The sequence below is a fragment of the Symsagittifera roscoffensis genome, chromosome 8, assembly GCF_963678635.1.
Source record: "Symsagittifera roscoffensis chromosome 8, txSymRosc1.1, whole genome shotgun sequence".
NCBI lineage: Eukaryota > Metazoa > Xenacoelomorpha > Acoela > Convolutidae > Symsagittifera > Symsagittifera roscoffensis.
Genome location: NC_087069.1, coordinates 16,965,166 through 16,975,970, shown reverse-complemented (window position 1 = coordinate 16,975,970; position 10,805 = coordinate 16,965,166). Strand labels below are relative to the sequence as shown.

The 10,805-nt window shown below is 31.8% G+C and overlaps 1 protein-coding gene across 1 annotated transcript in view; it reads right to left on the bottom strand.

Annotated features, from left to right (window-relative positions):
* The window catches only part of LOC134852869 (fimbrin-like), a 113,696-nt gene extending 103,151 nt beyond the window's left edge, over nt 1-10,545 (bottom strand). Inside the window, exon 1 of the mRNA XM_063868709.1 lies at nt 10,267-10,545. Within this exon, the coding sequence (XP_063724779.1) occupies nt 10,267-10,332 (66 nt within the window). The 5' untranslated portion in view covers nt 10,333-10,545. The remainder of the gene's footprint in view (nt 1-10,266) is intronic.
* Between the last annotated feature and the right edge of the window lie 260 nt (nt 10,546-10,805).

The following is a 10,805-nucleotide window of genomic DNA, read 5'->3' as shown; positions in this document are numbered from 1 at the left end:
GCTACATATTTTTGTTGCTTCTTTCTGGGAGGCAATTTTCTTTTAAACACCTCTGGTGCTGGGTCAGCTTTTCGGCAGTTCCAGTTCAGAATTGAGTTATATTCCAATTTGCCAGTTATCAATATAAAATATGTAAATTTTTAAAATCCCGAATTTCATTCGGATATTAAAGCTTATTATCAAATTTGAATAATGAAGAACATTAATAAAAGTGTAAAATTGTATTTACAAAGGTTGGAAAAAATAATCTTGTGGTTTCACACAAAGCCACCATTGAAAACAAATGAAGAAAGACAATCATGGTGTTTATTAACCACAGGAATAAAGCATTTTACAACACTGAGTTAAGCTCAGATTTGAAACTTATATAGTTAAAGCAAAAATGGAAATTTGGGCATTTATTAACCCCTAATCTTAAATATGTCCCCCTGGTTGTCATAACCAGCAATTTTTGTTTCATTTTTTGATAAGCATGAGAAAAGAATTGAAATAGAGTCAAATCAAAATGAATTATCAAAAAGAACAAAGAAAAGATAAATTGTAAACTGTAAAATATTCAAAAAGATAAGTGGATTAGTTTCTCTTCGGTTTTAATCCCCTGCACCAATCCATGTTCACATCTTTAGTACAAAAAAGTTGTGCGGAAATTATGATGCAACAATTTAACGTAAGCAATCGTAATGATGATGCGGTGCAATTTTCAAAGTGTTTCTTCTGACAATTTGTTGTATTTAAGGGTTTAAATGCCTGCGTGTTGTGGATTCAAAACTACCGAATTAGTAATGTGGCAAAAATTTTGAGGAGTGAATCATAAGAGTCTCAAAGGCTGCATACAGCCACCAAAAATCATTTGCGTTGTTGAAAGAATACGGTACCATGATTTTAAAAAGGCTACATGAAGCCACCAACAAATGCTGGCATAAATATGCGGCGGGTCGTGTCGAAAAACTATGTTCGCCCATTTTAAGATCATGAATATTGGTACAAACGTACTCAATTTGTTGAAAAAGAAAGAGATAATTTTCCCCTTTTTGCTGAATTTTGTCTAGTTTGCATTTCGTATTTTGAAAACTACAAGGCTAATATTTAATGTCATCGGTCCCTACCTGGGCCCTAAGAGGAATTCGATGATGCAAATTAACTTCGCAGATTGATTTTGTTATAATTTTACATTGGCTAGGTCTTTCATCAAAGGTTTCACTCTATTAATTCTCGTTATTATACGTAGGGTAATTTGACATTACCTTAAGTGTAATACTGAAATTTCAGTTAAAAAAACCGCTTGAAAATGAAATTATTATAGACTCGTGAAACTGTAATATTTTAAACTCCTAGCCTTTTGCAATTTGTTTTCGCAATTATGTTGAAGTCGAAAATTTTTTTTGTCTGAGCCATTGGGTTCCAATCCCTCTATCTTTATTTGATTTTTTGAGGATGGTCCAAAGTTGTTAGCGTAATTGACTGTTTTCGATCTCGGTTAAGAATTAAATCCGTGTTCATGCATTTTGGCATATTCTTCGGGTGTCATACAGAACCGCTATTTATTGTAGTATATTTGTAGCATAATACTCGTAATCTTATTTTTTGGTAAGAGTAAAATAAATTTACTGCTCAGTATACAAAATGTTAGGTAAACTTCACAAACTTAAAGCGTTATAAAAGTTTTAATGAAATTTTCACTTCTATAATTATTTTGAAGCAGGAAGAAATGGGTTTAGTTTATTTCTATGTTTTCAAACGTTTGGCCCATTACACCTCTGTTTACATCTACTTTTGATTCTCTGGAATTTTTTTATTATGATAGGCATTGACTTGATTTCACTCCTACAATAAGTGCTCTTTGCATTTTTGTTCTAAGAATTTATCAATTCTAAACGATGTTCCTACTTTTGAAACTATGCCTGCTGCAGAAATTGAAGTTACGCGGGATGATTTTGGTGCAGTAGTTATATTTTTTATCATGAAGTACATTATGATAAAAACTTAGATATGGATAACTTTTGCTTCTTATAATACTGATAGGAACTGTTATATCTGGGTATTTTTTTAATTCTAAGTTTAAATTTGGAATGTTTTTTGATTTAAAGTTTTGAGAAATGAAATCCATTCCTAATATATTTAGATCGCATCCGTTCTCGGCTGAAATCCATGCTTTGATTTTTACCGGGTTATCAGTGTTTGTACCGAAAGTTGAGTCAAAATTAGTATAAACTATAAGTTTAGGTTTTTCTCCATCAACAGCAACTGTGTTTGATCTTGATTTATTCAGCTGTAGAGGCTGTATTTTACACTATTGTTCATAACTGTCAAAATTAATAAGCGAACATGTTGCTCCAGTGTCTCGTAGAAATTGGTTTTCCATCCGTTGTTTTTGTTTTTGTCTCCGACGGGATGTTGGTATAAATTAATATATAATTTATTTTTTGTTCAGACGGAGACTGATTTAGTTTAAATTCACAAGTTCACACTCATTATCGTTATATTATATTCTCCTGGAATGTCTTCATCACTAAAATTGTGGATCTGGTAAGGTGAATGATAATTGTTATTTTCCTTAAACGGGTTTTTTTACTGTTCGACTTGTCATGCGATTGAGAACTTTCATTGAAAATTGACAAAAGCCTGAACTCTTGTTGAGGATTTATATCATTGAAACATTTGTCTACTCTTGTTATAGTTATGGTAACTTCTGTTTGAGTTTTCTCCTAATTAAAGCGAGTCTTAATTTTGCTCCTGTTGATCGTTATATTTAAAGCAATGTCTTATCGTATGGCCTGTCATGCAACACCAGTTGCAAAACATTGGGTTGTTTTGCTTGTTTCTATGCTCATGTGCTTTATAAGCTGCGTTTATTTTATGATCCTTCATTAGTCCTGTTAACTCTTTAAGTTGATCCTTTATTCCCTCTATTTCCAACTTTTTATCTATGCTACTGGTTGCTGTTCTAATAAACTCACTTTTTATTGCAAAACTTAAGTCTTTTGTAGCAATATGATCTTTTAATTGTTGCCATGTTGCGGATGCATTCTCAATTAGGAATTGATGCGCCTTTTGTTTTAAGCCTGGCGGGCTTAAGCCGCGTACAAAGAATGCCATTTTCTTTGCTGTTCTTTGATCATCTTTAAAAATTGGATTAGGCCATCCACGGTCTACTGCTGTGCTTAATCTATGTATGTAGCTTTTAACAAATTCATCAGGTTGTCTTCCTATGTTTTCTGCTTATATTCGTCTTCTATACTTATCCTTATCATCAGTGAATCTATCTATGAATTGATTTATTTTCTCGTTCCAAGGTAAATGTGCTGCTAATCCCTGATACCATTGAGCGGCTGGACCTCCTAATATTGAACCAAATAAGGCTCCTTGTCTGTTATCATATGCGTCCTGTTCGTCATCTGCGTCTCCTGGTCTAGTGCCTAGGGAAAATCTTTTTCTCTACTATATCAAGAAAATCTCTTGCATCTTCATTCGGGTCTAAGCCGGTAAATTTTTCGAGAGCTAAATCTGGGTATGCTACTACGTTTGCCATTTTTGCTTGATGCAATTTATAAAGATTTGAATGTGTTGTGTACAGATCAATTGTAAGGACTAAAATAATTGTATTTAAGTTACTATGAAGTTTGCTGTGTTAAATGAATACGAATTTTTGTTAGACAGATCAATAGTGCTATGGGGCTGTTTAAGCTTTTTTAAGATAGAAGTTAGCTCTGGGGAAATGCTGCTGGAGAGAATGGTTAATTCGTGAATATTTTTGTGTGGGTGTTTGGACAAAATTGTGATTTGATCTTTTTGGATATTCGTGATAAACCAAATAATTTTGTGAATTTATTTTTCATTTTTAGTTTTAAATTTAATGCTGTTGTATTTACTTGATAAAAGTTGGTCATAGCATTCTACATTATTTTCAAAAAGCAATCGGGAGTGAAGCAATTAATCGTTCTTGCGGTATGTAATTTATATTATTTAGTATTTCTATTTGCTGAAGAATTGTCTCACGTTCTGGAATATATCGTCAAAAAAAGACGTATAATCCGTGTTTATTGTCGGTAGGGTGTTTTGCTAGTATACTAAAATGATTTTTTTCAGTTTTAGTGATTTACCATATGATGTTACAGACTTTTTTTCCTATTTTCAGTTTTAAATTTATTTGTACTGACGTCAATTTATAGTGTGTTGACATTAATTTTTACGGTATTTCTTTTCTTTTTCCTAAAATAAGTTGTACTATTTGATTATTATGTTTTAGAGTATTGAAAATCTCCCAGGATTTGTTGATTATTAACAAAGGTTTTTAATAATGGGACAATAAATTTAAAAAAAAAAATTTTGGATTTTTTTTTCTTTTTTTTTTAAATATTTTAAGTTTTTTCAAGTTTTTGTTCGTTGAAACCTGAGCAGAAACCTGAAATTTTGTTCGAGTGAAGTTTTATTGATGCCTTTGTTATGATTAGGAATATAATCATACGTCTTTTCAGCTTATTATTGGCTCAGATCTTTATTTTTTTTTGTTAAAATTTTTTGTAAAAAAACTTTCTGAAACTTTAATCTGAAACCTGAAACTATGGTAGCTGAAGTTAAGTTTTGTTTTATTAAAATAGTCTAGAAGCTATATTATACTTTGTTTGTGCTTGAACATGCAAAAAAATTTGACGAAAAAGACTCTTTTGATATCTTAAACCTAGTTTTTGAAATCTCAAACCTAAAACCCTTAAACTCTCTCAAACTCGATGCATGAAAATGAAAGATTAGTTTTTTATAGCTGGTCTAGTGTGAATTAGTATTTTGAACAAGTTTGTATTTTCAAAACCACAAATTTGTTTGCGGAAACCTAAGTTTTTGAGGCTGAAACTATGATTTCTAGAACTGAAACTATGGTTTGACCACTTGGTTTTAGAGTTTTGAGATTGAAAATTTAGGTTGGTCTCTCTAATATATTTCTATTCTAGCAATAAATTTGCAAAAATGATGAAAATTTTCGCCTAAAACGACGATTTTAGTTTTCTGATACTATATGTTTGAGGTCTCAAACTAACACCTTCTAGAAGTTTTATGAGTTTAAAAATTGGTTAGTGCATTAAGGATTCCTATTATCTTTCAACATTTTACAAAAATTTTACTTGAGAAGCAAGATTTTTGGGTCTGAAACCAAAAACACCAATTCTGAAACGTACGTTTCAGCCTTAGGAACCATATTTTAAAACTGGTTTGGCGGGTTTTAACACCGTTAGTTTTCTCTAGAAAGTCAAAATTCGGCGTTCGGAGCACAATTTTGAGACCAAAAACTCAGTTTTTGGGTTCTGAGACCTGAAATTAACAAAAACTTATCATTTAAGACCAGGTTTTTTGACTTATGGTATCCATTTTGGGTTTGATTCGTTCAACTTTTGCTGTTTTATCCGAATCCGTTTACAGAATTCTGAAATTTTGACCGGAAACTATACTTATTTTAACTGAAACGTTTGACCCTATAACTGAAACCTAGACTGAAACGAAAAATTTTGGCTGGTAAAAACCAATTTTCTAGTGCTTAGGTTATCATATGAAACCTAATTTATCATTATAAAGTGAATGTGTCAGTGTTTTAGACTTAGTTTCTGTTGTGAAACCTAATATTTTCGTGCTGAAACTAAAACTTGGTGTTTGGTATTATGTTGTTAACGTTTGAGAAAGGTTTTGGTGCGTATTCTTATTGTTTTTTTAGGTGTATATTCAAACTGTGCAAAAAAACCAATGATTCATGAAAAACATCCAAATCCGTTCTTTCCTTCTTGGTTTTTGTCATTTTCTTCCTTAGTTTCAGTAATTGGTAGCTTTACTGATGGATGATTTAGGTTTAAGTTACGTTAAGGTGGATAGAATAAAAATTAGTTGAAGAAAAGTTGAGGATAAGCCTCGAGAAACGATGAAGGATTAGAATAAATAGCAACAAGCGTGGATGGTTTGAGATAATGTGATGACGAATTCAATTAATCATACAATTTAGGGTACTCTTAGATCGCACATATGACCACTTAACCCCCTCGAAAAAATAAATGAAGATTTTTAATAAGTTTTTGAGCACTTTAGCTGAATACAGGATTTAGTTAATTTGAGTGATGATAATTTTAAACTGAAGTTTCGGCATGTGATTCGTGGGTTACAAAAATGGACAAAAAGGGTATAGCTTACTAGCGGACTTTGGCAGAGAATGATTCTTTCAGAAATTTTCTATATTATTATAATAATAGATAATAGTTAAATTCATGAGCTAATGTCAGTTAGAAAGCCGTATAATAGACCTCGAGGTGGAGGAATATCGTGGGCGACTGTTAGCGCAGGGGATACTTATCGCAAGAACCCAACTAGGAATGTCTGTCAAGTAGAAGACAAAAAAATTGTGTTTCTATCGAAAGACATCCCTTGTCTCGTGGCTTTTTGAGTTTGGAAACTAACCTGACAAATACTCACAGATCCTAATATTAATATATTTATTGAATTTTGAAAGCTGTTTCGAGTTTGTTCGAAAAGAAATTTCTTAAGGAGTAGTTCTCTGCCGCGGTCGCAACAGTTTTACTAAGCGATCATTGCTGGTTGACTGCTTAGTAATTTTATCCTAAGTTATAAGTCTCACCTTAGATCGTCAAGTTGTCTTGACAAAAGTTAGAGTAGAAACAATAATTATAAAAGGTATGAATTAATTAGTTGGTAAAATACAAAGCACTGGGTTATTAGATTATATAAACGAATCGAACAGCTTAAAGAAATATACCTATGAGGGGAGGTTGAGTTAATCTTATTTTGTTCATCAATATTTTATCTTCTTACTAAGCTCGATGGCTGATTAGTATTCTTGGGTCGCCCTTGATTGTGTCCACTTCGGCACTTCTGGTTTGGTTGTCAGTATCATCCTTGCCGTAGTCCTTTGGGTACTTGTAGTCCAGACTTCCTCAGGTGTTGGTATCTCGAGTATCTCGATTTATAATTTTATCGAAGTTTAAATGAGAATTTATTCTCTATTTTGTTTGTGAAAAAGGCTAGTTTATTTCTATTGTTAAGGCAGAAAGAAAAATTATTGATTTTGAAAAGATCTGACTGAAGAGATCTGACTTGCTGCTTATCGAGCAAAATGAAACACTGAAGATTTCAGGCCAGTCTTTTTGCTCGTAAGCATAAACCGGCGGCTGATTCAATCTTTAATTATTCAGGTTTCACCTGCCCCTTGGTTCTCCCTTTCTTATAAGGGAATTTTCAACTAGTTTTTTTTTGATTTTTTCAAATCAAATATCTTTAGTTATTAGTCCTCTTTGCGAAAAACCGCAGCCTTCAGTTTTGTCTGATTAAAAATCCATATTATTTTCTCTGATGCATCATATTGCTGGTGCATCTCTGCTTAATCAATGCAAGGAGAATTTCAGTGCAGTCGGCAAGACTGCTAAATATTTATCCATTTTGTTTCAAGTTAAAGTTAAAAGGGACGTGTTAGAAATTGCCGCCCTTTTAATTAGTGAGCATAAAAAAAATGAAAAAAATCGGACAAGTATTTAAAAAGGAGTGGATTTTCAAAACAAGATTTTATAGTCCTAATAAAAGTAAATCAGTCAATATCTGATTTAGTGAAAAGAGGCTTTAATTTAAATGGTACGCTCCAATTTAGAATTGTGTCGTTAAATAAACAATTAAGACAATGGTCTTTTGTCTGTGTAGTATTTTTCAATACTACAATCTACAGAATTGAAACATTTTGAAACGTGCTTGACTCAAATATTTGTACCGAGTGAAGCAAATTGTGTTCGACTCAGGCAAGATGTGCTTCGAACGGTTCAACGATTGTTTTTGATTGCGAAAGACTTGCTAATGGTTGTTTTTGATTTTGGAAATTACATGAACAAGATTGCTCGCATCAAAGTGAAGCCCGGAATGTTCCGACTGCCTCTTAAGGTCTTTGGAACAGTAATAACATGAATAAACTAAATTCAATATATGAAAATTAAAATTTAAAAAAAAATTTTTTTTGTAAAATTCATCTCCCACACGCCATATAAAGTACAAGCTGATAGATTTCGCTCCTATTAACAAATTAATTATGACAATTAAGCTTCGTTCAACCAATTTGGAACGGATTTATAAGACGGATTAATTCTCCGCTTACACATTAATAGAGCGAAATATATCGCGCTTTAAATATCCCAAATTAGCCAAAACTCAAACCTTCAACCCCCATAACTTAAAATAATCACAGATAATTTTTTTTAACTTAAGCTCAGCACAGCAATACTTTTTGAATGATGTTTTAAAAAATCCGTCTAAAATGGCTAGTTAAAACGTCGAAATTTCTCTGAAGATAAAAACCTACCCCGAGCGGAAATAATCCGTTACTTTCGTTACAAAAGTCGGAACAATAGCATGATTCTGCTAGTATAAAAATTATCTCCGTTTGGTTTACTCAGAGTTTTTAGTTTGGATTTCCCAGAGATCAGAAATTAAGTTTCAGTTTTTCATTAAAAACTTTTCGAAGAGAGAACAGATTTCTTTGCCAAGTGTGGCTTCTCAAAATTTTGTATTTTCTGGAGTGGATCTATGACTTGTTTTCGTTTTACGACCAATTTAAATCGGATTTGACATATGGTGTTGACTAAGTTGGTTCAACAATGTTTGGGGTTTGTGTTTAACAAAAGGATTGTTTTCGACAAGAATTTTGACTCGAACAAGGTCATTGTGTTCAACAAATTTGTTCAAATTTGATTCAACATATTAAGAAGTTTTTTAACCTATTGCATGCAAAAACAATAAAAAAACCGATGATTTTTGGTATCGGTTCAACTCTTTCGATTTGGTTTTGATGAGCTTAATTATCTAAACCTCAGTTCAATTATCTGGTTTTTTAACATCCCGCATCCAGTTTCAAGCATTAATAATCGAATATAATATGATTTTACTATCAGTTTTACAAAAATAGCAGAAAAAACTATTTTAATTAACTAATAATCGTTTATAATCTCTCTTTTTGAAATCAAATATAATCAATTATAAAACAATATAATCGATTATAATCAATTTTTTTATCCGAATTTCTAATTCTATTGTTTTGCGGAAAAAAACCCATTATATTCGATCATAATTCATTATAATCCTTTTTTGCCCATTTCGTCTTCGACTTTTTACCTGAACTGCTTATAATTTATGCTTTTCGTAAACATTGGTGTATGTGAAAAATGGCAAAATTGTTTTAATAGTTTTCAAATCAATTAAAATATTTAAGGTTTTTATTTTTTCATTTCTTCTTGAATATAGTTATATCATGATGCACATTTTAAGTTTTTTTTCAGCACTAAAATATCAGCGCACAGCTTTAGTTCCATGAATTCTATAGAAAAGTTATATTTCACCAACCACGATACTCTTTCAACTAAAATAAAGGAATATCTATGAAACTTTTGTTTCGTGGTCAAACTTTGTGTTCTGGTGAACCAAAAAAAGACAAAACATCTCACTTTTAGAGATTTTTGACAGAAAAAAAAGATTATAATCTATTGCAATAGATTACAATAGAATATAAGGGATTATAAGGGAATACAAAAGGTTTTAGGAAAAACTATAACCAATTGTAGTTGATTATAATTTATTATAATGTACGAAAAATGTTATCATTACAATGGGTTATCAATCATTTAAACATCTAAATTTGGCGCTTGTAATTAATTATAATTTTGATAAAAGTTAAATAACAATTGTAATATAATCTATTGTTTTCTCTTTTTGCTGAGTGCGGGATGACCTTCAAATTGTTCGATCTTTCTGTCATGCAACTCAAAATTAACAAAACGGTTGATAAGCTACTATAGGCGAAGATCAGTTCTAGATGTAATTTCGGAAAAAACAAGGTCTTCAAATCCGACTCAAGCACTTTGATTTTTTTTTTTGAAATTATCAAATAAAAACAACTTGTGCCGTATAGCAGAAAAAAGTTAAATTTTTTGGCAGATTTTTTTAGTTATTTTCTCTTACTAAATTCTCCCGATACATGCAAGGGTGGATTTAGGAACTGATTTGCATTTCTTGAGCGATTATGGTGAACTACATAATTTACTACATCTTTCCTCGGTCTTTGGCGCAAAAAAATAGAAATTATGAATGGAAGGCACCCCGACCCCGAAAAAAAAGCAATTTTTTCCGGTTATTTTTTCCAAAAGTTCCTGCTACTTGATCAACCATAAAGAAAATTTTCGACCCCCCGTCTTCAAAAAGCTTCATATCCGCCCCTGAATATAAGGGATGCGTGCTGCTTACCGATTGGAAAACATCCACCAGCTGTTGATACTTCTGCGCTCCGAGCTCCTCAGAATAGTTCACCATAGCTATTGTTATGAGTCACTAGAATGGGTTAAAATAACTAGTTGCCGATAAAACTTAATTACTGAACTGTTAGATTAATTGAGGCTCAAATATGGTATCAAATAATTTTTGGAGGTTTGAAACGATGAGAAAGTGTAAGTATTTGCAATCCAATCTAACACGATAGTTTGAGTTCAGCTTCAACTAGGTAAATAACGGGATGTTTGCTTGATTATGAGCTAAATCGAAATAACAAATTGTAGACTATCGTCCATTCGTAGATGGCAAATTTTTCTACCCAAATTGGTTTGCTTGTTGTACAACTTACCAGGAAGTAGTTAGCATAAATAGTAAGATTACACGCAAGATGTTGAATCTTGATAGAAAATCAATTTTACCAATGATGGTTTTTATTTAATTATATAAGTCGACATTCGTGCAACCACCTAGAAAATAAAACTTCAAATATGAGGTTGAAACAATGCGAAAAGTAA